General features: G+C 36.2%; 1 protein-coding gene and 1 pseudogene across 1 annotated transcript; both read left to right on the top strand.

Annotated features, from left to right (window-relative positions):
* The first annotated feature begins 726 nt into the window (after positions 1–726).
* On the top strand, positions 727–3,867 carry LOC132306642 (xanthotoxin 5-hydroxylase CYP82C4-like; annotated as a pseudogene).
* Positions 3,868–9,738: 5,871 nt separating this feature from the next.
* LOC132306643 (uncharacterized) lies at positions 9,739–17,960 on the top strand. The gene is made up of 6 exons (XM_059804107.1): positions 9,739–10,110; positions 15,330–15,529; positions 16,136–16,276; positions 16,373–16,453; positions 17,536–17,663; positions 17,782–17,960. The coding sequence occupies exons 1-6, from the start codon at positions 9,744–9,746 to the stop codon at positions 17,822–17,824; spliced, it is 960 nt and encodes a 319-aa protein (XP_059660090.1). The 5' UTR covers positions 9,739–9,743; the 3' UTR covers positions 17,825–17,960.
* Positions 17,961–25,511: the final 7,551 nt, after the last annotated feature.

The raw sequence follows: 25,511 nt of genomic DNA on the forward strand, positions 1-25,511 counted from the left end.
CTTTTCAAAACCTTGTTGACATTAACTGTGCCGGATGGCGTGTTTAAGATGCTGCAAATTGATGTAATTACCTGAATGCAGACATCTAAATTAGTGAGTCTTCAATGATAGATAACAAAGATTCTATGGATTTTGAGCCCCTAAAAATAAACTTGATTTTAGTATTCAACATTTATCATGTTAATGAATTCCATTAGTTCACCTTCACTGGGCCATTCACCATGAATTCCTTCACGATTGCTAGCAATGGTAGGGCCAAAGTTAGAAATGTGGTTCTCATTTCATCGGTTTACAGCCTCACAATTCAAGATTGAAAACCAGGGCTCAAAAATATTCTACGTTGGGGTCTTAAGAGTCCATGGTACATGTGGCGCGTAGCTGCTCGGGTGAAACCATCATGACCTCTTTCAGTCATGCATTGCAGTGGACCTCGTGACAAGCAGGTGGGGTTCTATTTGTACCATACACGTACTATGCATTGAATCGATAGTTGTTCGCTCGTAATTCCCATATGTAGCATTCATGTCTGTTGTACACCACAATATTAGATTCTTCGTCTCTTAAGGGGCCAACAAAGTGTTCACATTGATGTAGTTCCCTGAATTTGACGGAGGATAAAGACTACTAATTTGGTGCCATTTTCTTTGCAATATTGACTTTATCAATCTTGGTATAATAAGGCAATAGACCAAAGGAAGAGTGCCCATAATAAATTCAAAAAATCATCACAAGCGGAAGCCTTTTCGGCATGCAAATTAGTCAAGTTGCCCAACAAATAATGCATGGTACTCGAGTACAAGAAGAAGATAACAATCTTTCTATATAAACCATGTCATATAGATAGATTTCTAGTCACGGGAACCTCCTTACCTCGCAAATAATACTTTAGTCCTACTAAAATATCGAAGACATGGTATCACCGATAGATTAAAAACTCGAATATATTGGTCTCACCCACTAAATAAATGTATTTTTACTTGTGTGATAAAATATAATTAGTTGATTTCATCTGCGATTTAGTATCATCAGAAGTCTTCCTTACGTAAATGCGTTACATGTGGTGGTAGTAATGTTCACACGGGCCACATCAAGATGTGTAAAATGCTGTAATAGAATCATGAGTCCACTTAGTCCAGTTTTATTGGCTCCCTATTCATCAGTACTCCATTATAAATATGTATGCAAGTCTAAAATGTATTACCATGCATTCCAGCTTCACATGACCATTGGAGCCCAGAACCATCTAGCTTGGCAATGGATTTTTTTTCTCATTTGCTAGAAATTATAGCACTTCTAGCTTTGGTGGTCCTCTGTACTTTCAAAAGAATTAGACCACACGGTACTAAAAATAGCAAGTGCATTGGAGCCCCAGAACCATCTGGTGCTTGGCCCATTATAGGTCACCTCCATCTTCTTGGGGGTGAACTCCCAGTTGCCCGAACTCTTGGAGCATTGGCCGATAAATATGGTGCAGTTTACTCACTCCGGCTCGGCAGTTGTCCAGCGCTAGTGGTGAGTAGCTGGGAGGCAGTAAAAGAGTGTTTCACTACCAATGACACAATTTTCGCAACACGGCCAAGCGTGGCAGTGGGGAAGTACCTCGGCTATGACTACGCCGTCTTTGCCCTAGCGCCTTATGGACCATATTGGCGTGATATGCGCAAGATGATTGCATTGGAGCTCATGACAAAGCATCGCCTTGAGCAGCTCAAGCATGTACGAGCCTCGGAAGTGGACTCATTCATTAAAGATCTGCACTTGCTATGTGTAAAGAACAGAGACCTCCCAACCAAGGTGGTCATCAACAAGTGGTTTGAGCTTCTGACATTCAATATAATCGTCAGGATGCTAGCTGGAAAGCGATTTGCTGCTGACGAAAGTAACAGCGATGATTTGAATTTCAAAGAAGCAATAAAGAAGGCATTGTACCTTGGTGGGGTTTTCGTTGTGTCCGATAACATTCCATGGCTTGAATGGGTTGATATTGGAGGGCATGTCAAAGCTATGAAGCAGACTTTTAAGGAACTTGACGCAGTTTTCGAAAGATGGCTACAAGAACATATTCAGGATAGAAAACAGTGCAAATCCAGTGGCGAACGCGACTTCATGGATGTGATGCTATCAACCCTTGCAGAAGATACCGATGCATCCAGATACAAGCGCTGCACCATCATCAAGGCAACAGTACTGGTAAGAATCTTAATTATAACATGAAAATTTCTAAATTTCAATTATTTGCACAAAAATTAGGACAACATTTATAGTCATTAAAAACATTGGTGTCATTTGAAAACATCTTACCACTTACCATGTGGGCAGATTCATGGGGTGAGCAATGAAAGATTGAGAGAGCTGTATGAGGTTCAGAATAATTCTATCATTTAGTGATATTTATTGATATTAAAAAGCAAAAAATTTGATTTTACCCCTATGTAAAAAAACACAAGTGTGTCATAATATTAAAAAGCTTTGTTCAACTTAATAGTGTGTGTGTTTATAGCATATATAATCTTTTCCCAAATGAATAAATCATTTTAATGTAGGAATTAACATTGAAGATCTGGAAATCTCTTTAATTCTACACATTTCTCAATAGATTTCCATAACTAACAAAGATATAATCTACTTTCTCAATTTAATAAGACCTAGAAACAGCTTAATTTTCCTACCTCCTCTTTTTTTTTTTTTTTCCTCTTCAAACTTCAAAATTATCATTATATTATTTAGGTTATTAACCCATAAAAACTAGTTTTTCTATGAATCTTGAAGTTTGTGTGGACTATATATCACTATGAAATAATTATTTTTATTCTATTTGTTCTATATCACTATGAAAAAATGATTTATATTTTATTTCTTCCGTCTTTTAATTAAAATCTTTTTTCAGTAACAATCCAATCACCATATCTATAGATTCTCATCATGACCAGTTCAAAAAGCACGGCTGAGACACTAATATGGGGTCTCTCCTTACTAATGAACAACCGCCACGTGTTAAAAAAGGCCCAAGAAGAGCTGGATATCCACATAGGAAGAGACAAGTGGTGAAGAATCAGATATCGTGAACCTAACATATCTACAAGCAATTATCAAAGAAACATTTCGATTATATCCACCAGGTCCCCTATCAGGGCCTCGTGAAGCCATGGAAGACTGTTACATTAACGGCTACCATGTCCCAAAGGGCACACGTTTGATCGTTAACCTATGGAAGCTACAACGAAATCCACACGTATGGCCAAATCCTTCTGAGTTTCAGCCCGAGAGGTTCCTAACAACGCATGCAAATGTCCGTGTTAGGGGTCAGCATTTTGAGTACATACCATTCAGCTCTGGCAGAAGAATGTGCCCTGGTGTCACTTTCGGTTGGCAAGTGGTTCAATTGACACTTGCTCGTTTCCTTCAAGGGTTTGACATAACAACACCAATGAACATGCCGGTGGACATGACCGAAGGCCCGGGCATTGCCTTGCCCAAGTTAAGCCCACTCGAAGTTGTCGTCAAGCCGCGACTTCCTTTGGAGCTCTATCAAAAATTATGAACCTACAGCATCACTCTAGAGTATATGGATCATAAAGATGGTATATGTAGTATTAGTATTACAAATGTCACATTTGCAGTGTGAAACTACAATAATGGTCAGAATGGGACCAAGTTATTATGTTAACCTAAGCTTTTCTGCTTATGTAATCTGGGATGGGATTACATGTTCAATAACTTTTAGTATCCTTTACGCTTTTATGTCTTCACTGTTGTTTAAAATAACTATTAGTCCAAAAACTTTAATTAAGATAAAAAGGCATGAAAAAGTAGTTGGGGCTCATGTACTATTCATTATTCATTCAATACAATACATACTGTTTCATACATTATAAAATGTGTCACTTAATACCCAAAAGTTTCTAGATACACTAGAAACACTAGAAACGGCTAATAAATTTTGTGCACTACGTTTTTCGCTCATACTATTCCAAGTAATTGGGACTGAGGCTTTGTTAGTTTGTTAAATTGTTAAATGGAGTTTCAATCTAAATCACAAATTAACATAAAAGGCATAAAAGAGAACTAGGGACTCATGTTTACTACAAGTAGACCTTGAAAATGTGATGACTTGTTCTCTTTGAGTTTGTGCTGCTTCCTCAACACATTTTGCCTGACATAATAAATTCAGAATAAGTAACAAACATTGACAGAAATAAGATGGTGAGATCAACACTGAAATCTTAGTCCCTCTTCAGTTTTTGATCCTTCTGAGTTGATTTGTACTAAGACTCCGTTTGTTGTCGTAAAATATTTACGAAAAAAAAAAAATTAAAATTTAACAAAAATAACTTATCCATCAATTTTTGTGAAGTTATTTTACATGTCCCGCCCGATGAACTCGATCACATTAAACTTTTACCAAACAATGAACAAAGTAAAAATAAAAAAATATTTTACCTAGAAAAAAAATATATATATTTTTCGTCAAAACGAACTGAGCAAATAATAAAATGGTGAGAGTCATACAGAAATGACAATCCATCTTGAATTCTTTATTCTTTCTGTTTGGCTCACAAAGTGGTCTGAGGTCGCTAGCCAATGAATGGCTAACCTAGAACGCGGGCGTGCCAGAGTCCTGATGGACTCGAATATTTCTTGCCAAACTATTCCTATTGGGTCGAGTTACCGACCTAAGGTGATTCAGGCGAGAGTTGGAGAGTAGGAATGACCCTCTCCTTAAGGTTGCTACTACCTTTAAGAAAGGACTTTAAACATTTAAGATGAGTATCAATTAGAAGCAACTTAAACTGAACAATAAATATACCTGAATCTGCAAACCTTTCTTCATTGAATTTGACTGATTACAATGATGAATGAATTACAAACTCTTGATTGAAATGGAAACTAAAGTATTGAATGCTGAAAGATAACTAAGTACTAAATTGATAGTGCTAAGCTGAACTTGCTGAAATAAAAGCTAAGTAATAAACTGAACTTGATAAAATAAAAGCTAAGTGCTAAGTGATATGAATGCTAAAGGTTGAACTTCAAAAATGGTCTTGGACCCCTTCCTTGTGAAGCTTGAGTGGGTATTTATAGAGGTTTCCACCTGGTGTTGTCCCTCTCAACCGTTTCTCTAGAAATTGATTGGTTGTAAACTGAAAGTGACCCTTCCTAACCACCTTGCTGAGCTGGTTAGGTTGACTGACTTGCACATCCTTCTATAGGCAAATTAAAGTATGTCTGACATAGTATTTTTAACTAAGTGGTGCCTTGTCTTTCATGCTTAATGATTTTGGTCTTCAAGCCATTTTCAGCTCTCTGCACCTGTCATGTCTGGCTTGATTTGTACATTAGCCTGGAGGCATCTGATTACTGACAATTCTGACTATCCTCGTCAGATGTAGGTGAGAACCTTCCAATTGTAGTTCTGAACTTCTGATATTGTCAAGTTGTCCTTTTCTATTTCAAGCTCTTTTCACGTTTCCAGACCTGACTTGTTGGGTTTTTAAATCATTGGGATTCCAGCCGATCTTCATTTGAATTACCCCAAAGATTCTTCAAGTGATTATGACCCGAGACCCCTAATCATAACCATATTTGGTCATGAGTCTTGATTATGGCCATAGTGACTAAAAATCTTGGTTAAGATTCATGATCATGACCATTATGACCGAGAGTCTTATAATCATTGTGACCGAGAGAAATAATGGTCTAGACTCTTGATCATGGCTGGTTATGAGTCTTTGGAAATATTTTGGATCGTGACCATTATAACTGAGAGTCTCATGACCATGACCGTTGTGACTGAGAAAGTTGTGACTGAGAGTATTTTGGCCTAAACTCATGACCATGAGACTGAGATTCTCATAACCATAGTGACAGATAGGATTTTGACTGAAAACTCATGATTATGACCATTGAGACTGAAAGTCATAACCATAGTGACTGAGAAGGTTTTGGCCTAAACTCATGACCATGAGACTGAGACTCTCATAATCATAGTGACAGATAGGATTTTGACTGAAAACTCATGATCATGACTATTGAGACTGAAAGTCATAACCATAGTGACTGAGAAGGTTTTGACCTAAACTCATGACCATGAGACTGAGACTCTCATGATCATAGTGACTAAGAAGATTTTGGCCTAAAACTCATGATCTTGAAGACTGAGAGGATTTTCGCCTAAGTTCATGACCATAGTGACTGAGAAGATTTTGGCTTAAAACTCATGACCATGAGACCGAGAGTCTCAATTATGGCCGGTTATGAGCTCAAAACCTCATCTCAGTCTTAATGGCTTAAAAATTCCACTCTTCTTAATTCTCAATCTTAAATCTGATCACCATGATTAGAAATTAATCTTCCGCCCCGATGATCATGGGTTGACCCAAAATTTGGACCTTGTAATTTCTGACCACGTGGCATGATTGCCTCAAATTATATTTTAGGTGTTAACACTTTTGATCTAGTTTCTAAGTGTTCATGTCCTAAATTGTCTGGTACTAGATTGATTATTCATTGGGTTTAACCGAAGAATCAAAACCAAGATTGATTATTAATTGGATTATAAAATCAATATCAGAAGACATACAATAAATACAGGTTATGAAGTTACCTTTTACAATACGATATGCCCCGAGTCGCCGTCGGAACTCATTGAAGTACCACCTCCGCCACGGCCACCTCCACCGCCACCGCTGCCGCCAGAATTAGACGGCCACCATATTTTGACTACTCCATAGCCAAACTCGCGGTCATGAATCTGAGTTTCGTAAATCAAATAAAGTCGAGTTTCAGATTTTGTAGAACACAGTATGGGTTTGTTTCAGGGTTTAAGTGTCACAGAATTTACACGTGTCATTTAACAAGGTTTCTTTACTTTCCCATTTGTTTTGGTCCATGTCACGCTATGGTGAAAGTCAAAGTTTAGTCAAACCACATCAGGTCTTAAAAAAAGCCAAATCAAATACAAGGTCCATAGAAGTTTAGACAAACCATAGCGAATGAAGCATGTCCACAAAATCGAACCAAAGCTTTATGAATTATGTCAAATTTCTAGAACCAACCCATCTCAAGCACTCAAAAATGAGGCGTAATATTATAGACATATTAAGTCCATTAAACAATTATATATTTCCAAAACAACTTTAATCCTTGTTTTGGTTTTCGTCATTATTGGATTTAGAGAGACTTAGCACTTGAGGAAGATGAGGACGACTAGGGACAATGAGCAATATAAAATGCTTATTTTTTTTAGCTTGATGTCTTGCTGCGCTGTTTTATGTTCAACAGTTCAATGCATTACTAAAAAGTAGAATTCTAGTTACAAACGTACACGTACTGTGATCGGAGTCGCAAGAACCTTCGGCGTTCAGTAGTGACGATGGTGGGAAATCACGGGCAGACAACATGCGGTGGCCAATTAGGATATTTTGATTCGAGAATTAAGGGCAGACAAAGGTAGTGGTGAATTAGGAAATTTTGATTCAGGAGTTTTAATTTGATGTCCGTCTAAGGATAGAAGTTTTTAGCACTTATAGAGGAGATGTCTCCTACACGAGTTTTGAAAAGTGCAAGTATAGATAATATAAAAAAGCTAACAATATTTACACAATATTGACATAATCTTGACAAATATACCATGACAAATATACCATGACATATTGACATAACGTGAGTGAAGATGTGAGACTTGTCATAATACGAAAGAATTTAGATTCTCTAAATTCAATTTTTTTTTAACTTATTCTAAGTTAAATTCTCGATAGATTAACATGTGATATTTAGAATATAATATAGTTACTACTTATTTAAAACAACGCCAATTAATTTAAAAAAAATTTAAAAACTGAACTGTTTTGAAATAAAAAAAATTCAACACACTCATCTTTTACTAAATAGATGGCTCACTCTCTCTCCTCTTAGAGCATCTCCAGCCGTTGTGTATATTTTATTATTATTATTATTATTTTTTTTTTTTTGTATAAATCTGATGTGTCATGATGAATTTACACAAAAATTTTGAATTATTTAATTTTATCTCCAACGGTTGTTTTATACCGTTTGTGTAAAAATATATCTCCTTATAACAATCAACCATGTATCATGTCAGAACCCACATAACTTTTACAAACTTACTTAATATATGGTTAATTCTTTAATAAAATGATAAAGGGGATGAAAAAGAAAATATGTTGATTTGACCGTATAAAATGGTTGTGTAAAATACACAACCCTTTTACACATTGATGATGTGGCAATGTATCTTAACATACTGTTAGAGATGGAAAAAAAATTATACATCATAGGTGGCAGTGTATATTTTACACAAAAGGATATTTTAGCATACCGCTGGAGATGCTCTTACTCATTTCCACGATTGCGAGAATATTTCATTTCAAAAACGAATGTTCTTTTCCACAATTTTTGGCACGCCTGGAAGCTCTAGTTCACTCTCTTTTTCTGAAATCTAAATTTTAAAATTTATCAATTTTTTCACTCTCTTTTCTGAAATTTATATTGCAAAATTGCTCATTTTTTTAAAAAAAAATTTAAACTACAAAATCGCTCTGGTTCACTCTCTTTTTCTGAAATCTAAATTGTAAAATTCCTCTTTTTTTTTTCTTTTTTTTTTTTTAAATCTAAATTACAAAATTTCTCACTTTTTTAAAATTTAAAATCCAAAATCCATTACAAAGGTTTTTAATTTGCACATTCATTTTTGGCACTAAATATTTTCCCAATCGTGGGAATAAGCAAGAGGAGAGAGAGGGAGCGATCTTTTTAGGAAAAGATGAGGGAGAGAGAACGACGTTAATATCGTTAAAATATGGTGAATTTTCCTTCTTTGAAAAGGATGCAGTTTTCAAACTTCGGTAAATTTTTCTTATTTCAAAACAGTGCATTTTTCAAACTTTGATAAATTTTTATTATCTCAAAATAGTGCAGTTTTAAAACTTTTTAAAAATTAATTAATATGGTTTAACACAAGTAGTAGATAAATTTTAAATGTCACGTATCAATTTATAAAAGAAATTCAACTTAGAATATTTTAGAAAAGATTTAATTTAAAGAACCAAGTCCAATATGAAAACATTCAAAAGTCGAAAATTGAATCACAACTCTCTTTATGCATAGAAAATAAGAATTTTTAAAGAGACCTTCAAATACTGTGTTGGTTGTGGGAGGCGTTGGTTATGTTTGTGAGAAGAGGAGGTGGTGGGGTAGTAATGTTATAATAATAAATCATATATTTGTGTAGTATGCATGTTTAATTGTAATAATACATACTACCTCTAGGTTAAGCGTCTACTACTAGGGGGAGCATTTTTGGTATTTAAAATTTTTTATTTGTTGACAGAGTGAGGCAAAACACCACCAAGGTTGACTTCTATTTTTCCCTGTTTTTTTCGCTAACTTTCGTCTGACGTTAATAATTTAAAAATACAAGAGGATGGTTAAAAATTAAGATAATTTATCCCAAAAATTAAGATTTAAACTGCATTTTAATATTTTGATTTAAAAAATGTTGTTTTTCGAAAAAAAAAAAAAAAAAAAAATCTTAAACAAGTCAAAAGTCCAATGACACCAATTTCAAATTAAATGTCAAAACCAGTGACCAACTCACGCATTAATTTCCGTATCTAATCCGTTGTCCTAAAAAAAATAAGCATATAAAGAAATACACACGTCAACAAATCATTGGCTGCTACTTAGTGCCACATAAATGCCGCGTAATCACACTACCCAACTGCATGCGTTATTCGTGTCTTCCCAAACGCTTCTCTCCCCCTCCACTTTGCGCCCAAAAACCCAACTTCAGACGTTCCCCCACTCTCTCTCTCTCTACATCTACCGATTACTTTCTCTCTCTAAACCGATTGATCGGAGAACTGATGGGAAGGAGAAGGGGCGCACCGGTTAACCAGCTGTTCGCATGGGTTCGGAGGCAGTCGATGAAGGTGAAGACCTTCTTGGCTGTCACGACCGTGCTCTGTTCACTGGTGGCTCTGAAGCTTCTGATCGAAGATCAGAACCACTTCTTCGTTGCCTCTGAAGCTATTCACGCTGCTGGGATCATGGTCTTGATCTACAAGCTCACCACTCAAAAGACATGTTCTGGTATCTACTATACATATCTTGTCCTTGATTCTTTTGCGCAGGTCTTATAGTTTTGCTAATGGTGATTTTGAATTGTGAATTTGGGTGTTTTTATCAGAAATTAAAAGGACTTGTGAGTTATTTGAGCACATTCTTGTTCTTCTTATATATATTAATTGGAGTTCTATATAGTTTATAATTGTTAATTTGATAATTTTGATCATGAAGGTTTTTTTTTTTAAAATGTAGATTACCAATTTTAGGGTTTATGATAGTGAGGATGGATAAATAGATAAGTCAATTTACTAAATTCTATATATTGTCAAATTATAGATGCTTGTCTAATAGGGCAAATGATTTTGCACATGGGATAAATTCATAATACCTTTATGAGGTTTCTGGCATGGGTACCTTAACGTGACCCAGGGGCGGAGCCAGAAAATATTCATTTGGAGGGGGCCAAAATTTTAAAAAATAAAATAATTATAATGATTTTTTTTAATGCATATCTATAAATGATCTGAGAAGAAAAAATGGAAAGAGGAATAGTTGAAAGCCAATAATTGCAGTTGCCAAGTGTCAAACATTCTTTTTCTTTTCTCTTTAATTCATAACAACTTATATATATATATATATATATATATATATATATAAGTTGTTATGAATTAAAGAGAAATATATATGTATGAATAGAGTTCTAATATATATGTGGTAGCTAGTAAAGATTACAATAATAATTAAAATATATATTTTATTAAATTTAAATTTTAAAAAACAAGATTCAAACCACATTTAATAAGGATAGATATGTACCATAAAAATGATATTTTTTTTTAAACAAAAAATAAATAAATAAAAATTGGGGGGTCCAACATTAATTTTCCTACATAAAATTATCATTAATAGCCATAAATACATGGCATTAATAGAGGTTGGAGAAACATTTGTAGGGGCAATGGCCCCCAACCCCCACCCTCCTCTCCTGACCAGATCCGTTTCGTCTATCATGAACACGTCATGTTTACTCGACATGTTTAGTTAAATGGGAATATAACTAGTTTAATTATGACCCGAACATGATTAAGCCAAACCCAAGTCCACTTATCATGTGTAATTTAACTCGTGTTTGAGTCGTGTTAGCTTGTCGTGTCAATACCCTGCATATGCCTCTACAAGGTTCCAGACAAATAAAGAATTGCCTATTATTAAAACTAGGTTAACCTTTCCTTGATTTGTTAGTATTATAGCATACCTTTTTTCCATCATTTTACCATTAAATCTAGAGCCATCATTAATATATTAGTAATAGGGTATATTATACATAACCCCCTTGTACTAATTTTTTCGTTCAAAATGCCCCCACTAAAATTAAACACCCCCCTGAACTAACAACACCCATCAAGTTGCCCCGAAATGACAAAACTGCCCTTCTAAGTTAATTCTAAATTTAAAACTTATAATATTATTGTAAGATTACAAAAATACCCTTGAGTTGGTGGGTCTATTGTTCATTTCCATCTTCCTTTGATTTTAAGCACCAGAAACCCATATTCATCTCCATCTTCCTTTTATTTAGATTTAGAGCATTCTGATTATAATTGTTGTTTGATTTGTTTGTGTTGACTTGTTTGGTTGAAAAGAAAAATTGAACACGGGGGAAATTTGTGTGAAAATACAGCATTGTGGGTAGTTTCATTCGCAGAAAATTAGAGAGATTCTACAAACACATATATATACACTGGACTTGGTGTGTGAATTTACATTCTTGCATATGTATGGGAAGAATTCTCCTTCGACACACTTAAACTCATCCGCACCGAATTCTCGTCAATCGGGCACTACTCCTTGACCTCATCGGCGATTAGAGCCATATCCAGCTCTCTCGCCGACCAAACATCCATTGCCATTGTCGACGACGACGTAATTCTGATCGACTAGATCTCGCCGTTCACTCTCAACTGTTGCGACGATCGTAGCGGCCATCACGACTCTCTCGGCCGGGGACCAGATGGCTTAACAACTCTCTCTCGGTCAATCTTTGCCGGACGGTGTCGGAAGAGACCACAAGGACATACAGAGACTCATCTTCGAGTCCGCTAGTGCACATGAATTCCGAGTCGGAGACTTCGCAAGCGTCGAATTAGTGGCTCTCGAGGTCAATTCTTCAGCGAAGCGTCAGCGATGTTTGCGACAGCGTTCAGGGCGTTCAGGTTTCCAATGATTCGATGATCGCCGTGGGGCTTACCTTGTTTCTTTCTTTTCTGGACCAATATGACATCGTCCTCTATCGACGAACCCATTTTAGAAACGCCGGTGATAAGAATTGCCAGAATTTCAACCGGAATCGGTGAGTCTGGGTGTCCTTCGGCGGCGAATATTCAGGCGAAGACAAAGTCCGATCAATTTGGGGTGTTTCTAGCTACTTACAAGAGGAGCAAACAGAGGGAAAATGTTGCCGGAGTCGCACAAGGAGGTCCAAATCAAAATTTTTACTTGACTGGGTTGGTGATTGTGGCAACACCGCCGCAGAAGGAAGTGTTCACAACAATACTTTGGTTCTTCCTCGAGCTTCTGTTGCAACTCATCGGAGTCGGTGTCGACGGAGAGCACGATGGCGCCCCAATCGGCGCCGTAGAGTCAAAGTTCAGTATGATCAAAGTCTGGGACTTTGATCTGTAAGGGAAGATACATCTGCACAATTTTGAAATTTAACCAAAAAAATAGAAATTAGATTTATAAGTTTTAAATTTACAATTAAGTTAGAAGGGCAGTTTTGTCATTTCGGGGCAACTTGATGGGTTTTGTTAGTTCAGGGGGGTGTTTAATTTTAGTGGGGGCATTTTGAACGAAAAAATTAGTACAGGGGGGTTATGTGATTTTTCCCCTTAGTAATAAATGGACACACCTTCATTTGACTAGTAGATTTAGTAAAAAGATTATCATGACCTTGTTTCCTTCAATTGTGGAAATTAGATTGTCATTGGGATAGTTCCAAAAGTTAACAAAACAAACGAAGGCAAAAGCATCATTTGTGGAACAAAATTTCCTATGGATGATGGTTTGTTGATACAAGAAGGAAGTTTTGTATAAGCATAAGGAAGATTTGCATAGAATCCACCAAGTGGGAAGTATTTGGGTCGATCTGTAAGTTATAAATGTCCTAATGAAACCTGCCAGTGGTATAATGACATTTTGGCCATAGAATATATTGTTAATTGACATTCTGGCTTTAGGTATCGTTTCGCAATGTTCCATAAATGAAGCTTTGCAAAACAGATTTGTTGCTATAGATTCGATATTCCCAATAGGATGTTGTCAGCAAGATTTAACTGTTAGGAACAGAGACCAGTAAATTCTCTTTGGTTGGGTTTGGCTATTGCCTCACATAGAAAGTGACAGATGTGAAATTCACTAATTCCAATAAGTTGGGGAACGTCTGATTAATAGTTAGTAACCTCTTTGAAGGTGAATGTATCTACTTTTTCCTTCTTTTGTTTTTCCCCTGAATGTGGTGTTTTACTAAAAAAATGGAACAATATAGTGCAACCAAAACAGTGGAAGTAAGACTGATCACTAGAAAGCCCGGGCATAACCATGGCTAAAATATAGGAATTGGTTTGAGGAATCTGGGTTTTTGTGTTCCAACTTTATAGGTTTTTGTTCAATAACTTCTCATCGTATTGCCAATTTAACATATAGGGATTGGTGGGTCCATTCGCTGACATGCAAGTTTTGTAGTCAAGGTGGTGTGGGCCCTACAGTCACTGGAAAGTTGGGATCGTTAGTTTAGGATGTATATCCCTCTTATTGTAGGACAAAATCCTATTTATTTGGTCCACAATGGCTACCTGCTAGAAGAGAGCACAAACTTGCATGCCATTTTTTTTTTTTTTTCCCATGAGAAGGCAATAATTTTTCCAGTTTCATGCATTATTCGTTTATGTTTCTCTTGTAGAAAACAAGTGAACTCAGTTGGTCACTAGTATTTTCTGTTGGTTGTAATAACACAAACTTCTGTCCAAGTCTTCTAATGAGTTTAATAGTCTCTGTAAAACAAATTCTGGCTTTCCTAACCAAGAAAGAAAAATAAAAAGAAAGAAGAAGATTAAACAAGCCATCCATTGGTACCCTGTTCCAATATTTTTCTAATTGTGAACCAAACAAAACTATAAACCCCTGTAGTGACTTGCTAATGTGGAATATCAAGGAATCATGTGCAAGTGAAATCCAAGGGATATGGAGGAAAATAAAGGCAAAAATTAATCACTTCCTTCAAGATGAGTTTATATGGTAGTATTGTGGCTACATCCATGGGCAGACCAGCAGGAAAATAAATCTACTATCATTTGGAGGGTAAGAAATTCATGGGAAGGCAGACCTTTCCCAGTAACAAGTTAATCCTTCCAACCTCTCCTTCAAAACTCTAACAATTCCCAATCACTTTGCAATACTGCAGCTTGACTCACTTTCAATGTTGCATTTTGGACCCACATGCAATTGCCTTCAGATTTTTTCATGACTTGCTACTTACAACACCAAGAGAGCAACAGAGGGGTTGGGAGAAGGCCACTCCTTTAAGCACCTTTCCTCCCACCAATTGAAGTCCCAAAGATTGGTATGAGTTCATGGGGTTTACATCAGCTGAATGCGAGTTTTAAGATACCCCAATACCTCATTTGCGGAAGCTTTGATTGGACATTGATATATGTTTCAGCGCTACATTTTTTCCCTTATTTAAGCCAACATGGGTTACCACCTTGTGTCAAACGTCCTCTAAACGTAAGTAGTCTTCTTCCATTCTTAAGAAGGAATAAAAATTGATCAATTACATTCTTGGAGGCTTCATTAAGTGCTTCTAACTTCAATTCGTTCATCTTTGAAGGAAAGTATTTTCTTTTTCCCATGCCTGTAAGAATGAATGCTATTATTTGATTCAGACATGCACGAATACAGCATCTGTTAAATCCCATCTCATAGTTTTATTCATAAAGTTAGTAAACATATTTGTATCCTTGTCACAGAATGTGTCTTAATTTTCAACTTTCTTCATGAGAGCAACATGAAAAACTGAGCAGGTTTTGCTAAATCAAATAATTTTGATACTTGTTCATGTTTTGAAATATAGAGTACATTAATCTACTACTATCCTAGAACATATCCTCATAGATGCATATAATGTTCTTTGTTATAGCATATTGTCTCAATTATTTCAATAACTGGATTTTACTTGCTCTGTTTAGGCCTTTCTCTGAAGACTCAAGAGCTCACAGCTATATTCCTTGCTGTAAGATTATATTGTAGTTTTGTTATGGAAGGTGACATTCATACTGTGCTTGATTTTGCCGCTTTTGTCTCGACTGTGTGGGTTATATACATGATAAGATTCAAGTTAAAGTCGACCTACATAGCAGAGCTTGACAACTTGCCCATATACTATATGGTAAACACTTATTCTTTTTGGTTAGGTTTTATGGTGAATTCTTTGTACACTTCATCTTTGGGTATTGTTGACTAGAACACAGAACATTTCATCAGTATGCAATATATTAGTCTTCATGTGATTTTAATGCATGTCCAATATCCATTTCCTTTCCTTGCTATACATGTGAACTTTCTCCTTTGAATATGATATCCCATTCTCGTTGCTCGATAAATAGTTGTACGTGAGTACATCTTCAGTATTACAATCTGGAATGATCTTTCATGCATGGTACTTTCTTGTTTCTGAATTACTTGTTTTCTTCAGTCTAAACAAATGAAGTAAGGCCAAAAGGCTGCCACCTATCCACACAGTGGGCACTTTATAATGCTGCTATTAATTTGTCCACTCTTGTTAGTCTATGTTTTACTTTTTGCTAACTTTAGATATTGCATTTATGTAAAATGACTCTTAGGATAATGTTCGTTAATATTTTGAGGGAGTCACTTGGTTATTTCGGCTCAGTGAAAACGGTTATGAAGCTGCCACTAACTCTTTGGATATTTATATGAAAACATTAAATTTTTTTATCACTCCAACCGCATTTTCTTCCATCTTTTTTAACAGGTGGTGCCTGCTGCTGTTCTTGCCTTACTAATTCACCCATATACACATCATGCACGTATCAACCGAATCCTTTGGGCATTTTGTGTGTACTTGGAATCTGTTTCGGTGCTGCCGCAGCTTCGTTTGATGCAGAATGCTAAGGTTTATGTCTGGCTGAGTTAATTCTGCTTCCACATCAGTATTTTATGAATTTACTATTGGTAGTATTCATTTCCTCTTCATCAAATGTCATTTCAGATGGTTGAACCATTTACAGCCCATTATGTATTTGCATTGGGTGTTGCAAGATTCTTGGGATGTGCTCACTGGATCATTCAGGTTAGTTTTGGTTATTATGTTCTGCCAGTTATATGTGGAGTTTTAAGCATGCATTTAATTCAACACATCACCATAACCTTAATCAGATAGGGGACAATGTAGAACTCTTTGTTATGGGAAGGATAGCATGGCTTGGCCACAGCATTAGAAAAGGACTTTAGTTGGTTGGTGTTAGCTAGTGTATGACAAATTGACTCAGTGGACCTTCTTATGGCTTGATTTGCAGATTCCAAGTTGGATTCCAAGTTGAGTTTGTTTAATTTTTCAAATTCAGCAAACCATATTTCTTGACCTCCGGAAGTAGGGGTATCCTTGAGTACATGTACCCATAAGCAGTGCAGATTTACCTGAATACTGAAGCATGGGAATATTGATATATTACCGTTCTTAATGAAAGAAATTTTGTGAACAAAGTGGTTCATACAACATAAACATACAAGAATACTTTTAATTATATTTGATTGCACTGGGAACCTGGAAATATGCTCAATTGTTTGACACTTGGAAAGATTAGATCACATAATCTTGTACAAGTCTCAAAACACTGATAAAACATTTCAACACAAAATCCTTAAAATTTTGAGGTAGATAACTCGTGAGGAATAATATCTATCCTGTGCTCTGTCTTTTGGATGATACTATGACTCTCTAGGTTCATGACTTTGTTTATATTGTTCTCTTGTAGACTTGTAGTGCCATCCTGACGTTCCATGGTTTCCTTTTTATTTATTTTATTTTTATTATGTTTTTAGTCCATCATCAATTGGATTGTACTTGATAGGAAGAACCATTCTGCATTCAACCAATACACTAGATATATTTGAAGGGAAATAAAAAAAAATAAAGAATAAATAAATCCTCCAGACATATTTTAAAGTCAAAGACACCAGCATGTCTGAAATGTTCCTAGACATCCCATGAGAATGAAATATCACTTATTATATCATCTCAAAATTAAGAGTTAGATGTACCAGTATTCAGGCTCCTGGGCAAGTAGGCCGAGTAGTCTAACAGGGGGCCCGGGATCCCGATTCACGTCTTATGTGGATCTGCTTTTCTTATATACCCATTCAAATCTGTAGGTTTATGATACTGCTGGTAAGTATCTGTTCTTGCTTGGAAGTGGATACTTTTGGCTACCTATGGTTCTCCTCTCAGAAATTGTTCAAACATTCATCTTGGCTGATTTCTGTTACTATTATATCAAGAGGTGAGTCATTCATTGCCTGTCTTTTTTTTATTAGTTGTTCTCATTTCCTAACTTCCATCATACATTAATTATATATATTTCATAACAATTTGCTCTGATTGTATCATCTGTTTTGCAGTGTCATGAGTGGCCAACTTCTAGTTACCCTGCCTCCTGTCTGAAATTTTGATTTTGAACTTTGGAGGATGTAATGCATTTTGTTTACAGATATGGCTTCTAAATTATAATCCTGTGGCATCATGTAATACTCCTGTTTGCGATGTTCGAAAAATGCAGTTTCCTTTTTTATCTTGTTAATGTTATTGGCTCCATTTACATCATATTTTTTTGTCCGTGACAAGAAACTCACTCACTCATTAGCTCTTGCGGGACTTGAACCCTCACCATCCACTTTGAGAGATAGAGGAGATACCGCTAAACTACATGATTAGGCTTTTGCATTCCCGGTGTTAAGACTGCTCTATAATGATATATTTTGCCATACTATGGTATCCATATTTATGTATTTATTGAATAGTGGATTATGTCATTTTGTTGATATAATATCACAAAGCACATAAATCTTGTCCCACCATGGTGGTCCATTCGCTCTTGTGTTGGTGGTTCAAAAGCAATGTAATATTTAATTAGTTTGTAACACCAGGAATTATTAGATGGTCAAATCACCATTGTATTGTTATTGGAAACCATTATTGGGTTAGAATATTGACTGAGTAGGCCCATTTGCATCCAAATGTAGTTTGCGTAGATGGGCTACAGGTCAAGACAAGCCATACCTTTTTAGGCCCAGTTGGACTTGCAAATGACTCCCACTATAATTTCTTCAATTTTACTTGGGTGTCGCTTGAGGCCCAGTAGTTTTGTATAGAATTAGGGCATGGAAATTGGAATGGAAATAGAGTAGAATCATTGCAAGTGCAGTACTGTTTGAGTGGTTAGATTGCTTTGTGTCCAAGCCAAAAAAATTGTGCAATCTTTATGTAAATTATTTTCAGAGGCTGCATTTAAAACTAAGTTCGGGTCAGATCCTACAAGTACGAAGCAACCAATATTCAAATGAATCCTCAGTCGGGCAAAGAAATCAGATTGGATTGGGTATCGTTTGATCCACTGTATCTTGTTTCATAGTGGTATTATAATCTGTACTGGACTTGGGATGTTTAAAATCTATAATCTGTAGATAAATGTTTTATATACTAACCAATCCCACTTGTTTGTAAAGTATAGATGAAACAATCATACCATGTTGAATATCTACATATGGCCTACGTGACCACCTCCAATCTCCATGCTCACAAAAATGCTATCAAGGAGGCACTCTCACCGTCAACATCTAGGGATGATAATTTCTTTTTAATTCAGAAAAAAAAACTATTAAGGAGGTGTTTATACCATAATTATCAATTATTTTCTAGTGGAAGGTTGCCATGGCCAATTTCAATGGAAGGTACTACGACATTCCAATGAAAATCGTTATCTTCTAAAGACTTTGACTAAAAACCAAACAAAGTTGGACACGTGACTTATTCAAAGGGCCACACCTATAGTTATTTGCACCATAATTATTGGTCACTTTCCAATGAAAAGTTGTTGTGGTCGATTCCAATGGAAGAGTGATATGCAGACGTGGATGCAAGTATAAAGTAACATGTGGATTCATTTGAGAAAACCATTTGGTAAAGTAAAAGCTTTGGGACACGTGGCAATCAAGGAAGCAAGCAGTTACCTACAAGTGAAAAGTCATGGGACACATGGAAGGACAAGAGATAAGTAGTTACCTAAAGTTAGAAGACATGACTTCCAAGTAGGACACATGGCAGAATTTCATGTTAAAGAGCGGTTATTCCAATGGAACGTGCAAGATTCTAGTGGAAGGCAATGCAATAAGTAGCAGAAATGGCAGAACATGGTTGCAAGCTGAGCACAAAACCTGGAAATGTGGGACACGTGAATGGTTTTCCAGTGGAAGAGCGGTTGTTCCCGGCCAATGAAAAGTCGTGCAAAAAATAGCAAAAACATGGAAAAACGTGATCCCACACGTGTAAGCAATATAAGAAGGCGAAGAGTACGTGAGACACTTGGCAAAATGTAACGACCTAAATCCAGGGATCCGGATCGCTAACCGGATCCTTACCCGAACCGAGGTCACACAAGGGTACTATGGTCATTTCATGTCATTATAATGGTTCTAGAGTCCATAAGGGTATAACGGTCATTTACCGTGGTGAAATAATGGTTTAAATCCCAAAAGGGCAAAATAGTCATTTAGCACATTCTTTACCGTGGTGAAATAATGGTTTAAATCCCAAAAAGGCAAAATAGTCATTTAGCACATTCTTTATAGCTTCTAAACTCATAAGGGATAAAACTGTCATTTCATATCAATTTGACACACTAAGGCCCCAACAAGGGTAAAATCGTCATTCTATGCTTTGGATGAAGTCCAGGGGTAATTAGGTAATTATATTGAGGTTTGGGGTCAAAGAACAAATCTTAATTCATCTAACTGGTTACATAAAATCATCTATCTGGTTAGATGATCTAGCCTTGTGAACATGCCTACTGCCAAGACCAACTGATCGGTTACATGAAATCATCTAACCTGTTAGTTGCTTAAATATTCCTTTAGACCAACTAACCAGTTACATGGGATCATCTAACCGGTTAGTTGGCTTACGCCAGAAAAAATGGATTTTAGAATCTCCCCAAAATCATTTCTAACCCTTTCCCAACACAATCTAACATGGTAAATGGCCCGTATATGAAATCATACACATAATTTCATCAAAAAAACATTATACATACATCAAAATGAAGCATTTATACATCATGTGAAGATTAAATCATACACGCTCATTTCATATAATTCCAAAAGAACTCAATTACAAAAATAATGCCACCATGGCCACGAATACATAGCTTTTACAAGATGATTAACATTGATGAATTAAAAACATAAAACAATCTCCTACTCCATGTAATGATCAAGTCATTTTCCTTCCCAATTTATTCCTGTTTTTACGAATTTTCTTTTTCCATTGATGTTTCTTTCTAAGTTCGGGTTTTGTCCCTTTGGGTCGTCTTGAGTGCTCGGGAATAGTTCCTGACACTCTTTCTTTTAAAGATTGGTATCGCCTTTGTGAGGGCCGTGTCATCTTCTCTCCTTTTCCAGCGTTTTTCTTTTTCCGCATAACCTTAGGGTTTGTGAGACCTGAGGTAGGGTTTTAAGTTTGGTTTTGTGTTCGGATTGGATTCCGACATCCACTTCACTTGAATTTAATGAAATACATAGCTTTACTTTTGTAGAAAAGCATACTAGCTTGTCTTAAATTCCGTAAGGGTATGGATGCTTAGTTTCTTTGGAAACATTTTCATTTTATGTGGTATTTTGTGTAATTATGTTTTGCGATTAATTTTTGTCTTAGGGACCATTTTGTAATTTAATTTGTGAGATATTTTGGGAAGGGACCTTTTTGTAATTTTTGAAACGTGTGACAAGTGTCACACTCTCATTGGTCCACTTGTAGGCATCCTAGTGGTGACACTTGGAAACCTTGAATGATGACATGTGGAGGGTGAGGATTCTCCCACTTGGTGGCCTTTGGTTGGTACACTTGTTGCCATTGGATGAGGGTAAGTGTAGAGCTTGGATTAAGCCTTGAGAGGAGGCTTAAGATGGTGACAAGTGTAGGGTTAGGTTGTGATCTTGTGAGGAGGCTTAGTTAGTTGACACGTGGAGGGGTGAGATGTGTTGTGTGTGTATGAGAGGTAGTGATAGCACATATAGTGCTTAATTAGTGGTGGAATACATTATTTTCCACTAACTTTCCTTCTTCCTTTCTCTCTAACCCTAGCCACAACCTGTAAGGTTTCTTGAAACCCTAGCCTCCACATCTCATTTTTGAGCCCTTTCCCTTGAACTTTGGTCTTGCACCTTGAAGATCAAACCTTCGTTTCTTCATTCTCTAGAACAACTTTGCTTAGTTTTCATTTCTACCTTTGGTTGCCTTGGATTTTAGAGATTCTATTCTCTAGTGAGGTAGGGGGTTGTTGTATATTTATGTTCTTAGTGTTTTACTTGTCTATGGAGTTTAATATATATTGTTTACATGCCTATTGAATTGTTGTATTGCATATTAACGGAGATTACATATGCTTGACTTAGTTTACGATTCAAAGCATGTATAGCTTATGTATACTGTGTAGAAATATTGTTTTATTTAGTAGTTTGTTGAATTCTAGAGATTTAGCTTGTTGTTGTGATGAACTTTTGTAGAATGTTGCTTGTAATTACCTTGGAAGCTTGTTGCTAAGTTGTAGTATACTTATTACTTGTGGCTTGTATAATGGTAGCATAAGTTAGTTGATTAATAGTATACTTGTATGTGCAACAAGGCACACATTGAAGACTTGATATTTAGTATGCTTGTATGTGTATCAAGTCGCACATTGAAGACTTGAAATCTAATATATTTGTATGTGTAACGAATCGCACATTAAAGATTTAACATGGTGTATGCCACTGTAGACATGAAACCCTAGGACATGGTTTGTGTGGTTTTAACCCTACTTGTGTGCATGGAAGGTGATTTCTTGCATTGTTATTCGTGAATGAGTTATAAACTTGTTGATTTTAGGAAAGCTGTAAGGACATGTATAATGATACAGCTAGGGCTTGGCTCTAGTACGGGAGGTATGAATTCTCCCCACATCATTAGAGTGCGCACTAGGTAGTACCTTGTGGGTCGTAATTACCCGGAACAACTTGTATGCTCTTGATTAAAACCGAGTTCACATGTCTTAGTTTTTTCGACTACTTCATTTCGCATTCAATTCCAAGTTGTTAATCATGGACTACTTGTAACTTGTGATTTGGTGCGTGAAGTTTCAATTACGTTTAGTATACTTGTGCATTGTATATTTCATTTCGATATTGTTTAGTATATTTGTGCTAGTATATTGTGAATTTTATTTCAATATTGTTTAGTGTATTTGTGCCAAATATACTTGTATATTGTGTATTTCTTTTCAATTGCTTACGTAGCTTAAGATGATCCCTTAGTTCACCTTGCAACATAGACGTTAAGTAGAATGATCCCTTGTATTCGTCTATATTGAACTTGCATGACACTTGAAACTTTAGGGTATACGCATGCACTTCTTCCTATGAGTAACTTGTTTACTCACCCTAATTGTTTGAAATATTTTTCAAGTAAGGAGACCTTATTTTGGGATGCACAACATCCCTAGGTTTACTTGGTTGTTTAGAGTATTTTTGATGTATTTTGTGTACATGAGGATGTTAGTATGTTCAACTTCTTTTGGTTTGATATGTCAACACTTGTAATTTTCATTTGAGACATGTTAAGTGTACTTAAATACACTATTCGAGACTTATTTGATATGTATGTAATGAGACCAAGGGCCAAAAACCTTTTATGTATGCAATGCATGATTTTCATTTCAAGTATTTTAACTTTTTTTTGCAAAGTTTGTGCATAAGGACATTTTGGGCATTTCCCTTCAAAAATAAGATTTGGCTTCGACTTGGTCGTATGAAAAACATGATTTTAAGGGGGGGTTTCTTCACAACTTTTTTTCAAAAAAATTTATTTAGGTATCAAAAATCACTCGCAGCCGCAGAAAATCTGGTGCAGCGCATCAGTTTCTGCAAGTGGCGATCGATCGCGAGCCTTAGGCGATCGATTGCCAGTCTCCTTAGGCACTTTTAAATTTTGGCTTTTGTTTTTAAAAACTTCGAGGTTCCATATCTTTATCATCCGGACTTCGAATCAAGCGATTCTTGATTCTAACTTTATTAATTTTTCGTTGTCTTTTTAATGGTGTACACGGTGGCACCCATATCTATTTTAAAATGACTATTTTACCCCTAAGGTTGTACTTACCCGTTTTCAAAACTTCGCTTTCGCATTTTGTTCTTTTTGGGTTCCATGACTTCATGGGAAGTTACTTTGGCATCTTAGGGATGATGTACATCTCTAGAGACCATGTTTCTCCTTTCGATTCCACATTTAGGATCCGTTATTGGGTCGGGTTAATAAAAACCAGGGCCGTCACAAGTGGTATCAGAGCGTCCGGGTTCACAAACCTTAGGATGATGGGTTTTGGGTGCATATCATGCTTGCGTTGTCATGCTCTTTGTGTTTTTATGCTTCTTGTTAACATGTTTGATATAATCACATGTTTGCGTGCTTATGTACTTAGGTGTTTAAAAACATCTTTTATATGACATGTATGCTTATGTACTAAGTCGTTTAAATGCCTCTACTATGTGGCTTAACATGATTGGATGTCAGTTGGTTAGGCACTTAGGATTTGAGTTAACTTTTGCAAAAGTATGCTAATTGATGGTTTTATGCCATTACATGTTATATGTCTTAAACTTATAGTGTACGCTAAGTGTCGAGCATGATTAAGTGTTACACATTTATGTTAACTTGTGATAGGTTGTGAGCATACTAGCTACTGTTGCCCAAGTATAGACTCTGGCGGGGGGGGGGGGGGGGGGGGGGGGGGGTGAATAGAGTCTAAGCAAACTAAGGTCAATTTTTCAATATTGATTTACCAACTAGAGTTAAACTCAACTTCTTTGACAAATATTGAATGATGCAATCTGAATTTTAAGTTTTAATTATCAATATTTTTGAAAAGGTATATCAAGACATACATGAAGCAATAAATATAAGAGATAAAGATAGAAGTTGCAAACATGTACTCAGCGATTTTAGCGAGGTTTGGAAACTCCTACTCCTCGGCTCAAGACCCCTCTTGAGACTTCCCAATTCACTATGGTTTCTCCTTGCGGGTGGAGAGTAAACCTTTTACAAAAAGCTCTTCCTTGCTTCTAAGAGCTAGGAGAAACACCTTCTCTTAGACTTTCTTGGGCCACACCAACTCTTACAAGATTTGAACAAGATTGATGAAGTACAAAGTGATTTCTTTTAGTTTTAAAGTACAAGATTCACCTCACTCTAGAGTATGTATGAATAACTTGAAGCTCAACTCTCCTTTATGATATATGATGTGTGTAAATGATGATGAAAACCTTTTTGATTGCTATTAGATCTTTCTCAATAAATGCAACAACCTTTTATGAAGACTACCAGTCATTATATAGACTTTCAGAACTGTCTGATAAGAGTTATAGCTGTTGGACACTCACTTCAAGAAAAAAATGCTCGTTTGAATTTTGAAAACGCAGCTTTGGTCGATCGAAATGAAACACCCTTGTGTTTCGGTCGTCCGAAATGGTTTGAAGCTTGGACATCATCCTCTCAGTACTTTTGGTTTGGTAGACCGAAGTAAAGCCCTTTTCTATTTCGGTCGACCGAAATTATTTCATCATTCTCAGTACTTTTATTTCGGTAGACTGAACTGAAAATCTCAGTTGTTTCGGTCGTCCGAAATGATTTTAAAATTTGAGCATCATTCTCAGTACTTTAATTTCGGTAGACCGAAATGAAATAAAGTTCTATTTTGGTAGACCGAAATAGCTAGAGGTTTTAGGACAAACTCTTTGTTCATTTCGGTCGACTGATACAATAAGCCCTTCCATTTCGGTAGACCGAAATGGACTTTCATTTTCAGGAACTTGTTCAGATGAAGATTTACTTAAGTCCTTTGATCCTTAGTCATTGTGAATGAGTTGATTTGCATAACGTTGGAGAGTTTGAGCTTCAAGATGTTCATATATACTTTAACAAGATTTCCTACGAAACTCACCAACCTAGCTAACCCCATGTTGATGAGTTGTGATGACTTCTCTTTGACTCATGGTTGCTTAGTCCTTTGCTCATGCCTTGGTGATGCTACTTCAGTTTTGCTCTT

Source organism: Cornus florida, unplaced genomic scaffold (genome assembly GCF_030987335.1).
Source record: "Cornus florida cultivar Cherokee Brave unplaced genomic scaffold, ASM3098733v1 CherokeeBrave_3.0.0_Hap2_Chr05, whole genome shotgun sequence".
Lineage (NCBI taxonomy): Eukaryota > Viridiplantae > Streptophyta > Magnoliopsida > Cornales > Cornaceae > Cornus > Cornus florida.

Excerpts from the sequence above, each read along its gene's own strand:
- LOC132306643 (XM_059804107.1), top strand. The coding sequence starts at position 9,744 with ATGCGTTATTCGTGTCTTCCCAAACGCTTCTCTCCCCCTCCACTTTGC. Across the intron at positions 10,111-15,329 it reads CACTCAAAAGACATGTTCTG|GCCTTTCTCTGAAGACTCAA; the intron begins GTATCTACTATA and ends TGCTCTGTTTAG. Across the intron at positions 15,530-16,135 it reads ACTTGCCCATATACTATATG|GTGGTGCCTGCTGCTGTTCT; the intron begins GTAAACACTTAT and ends CTTTTTTAACAG.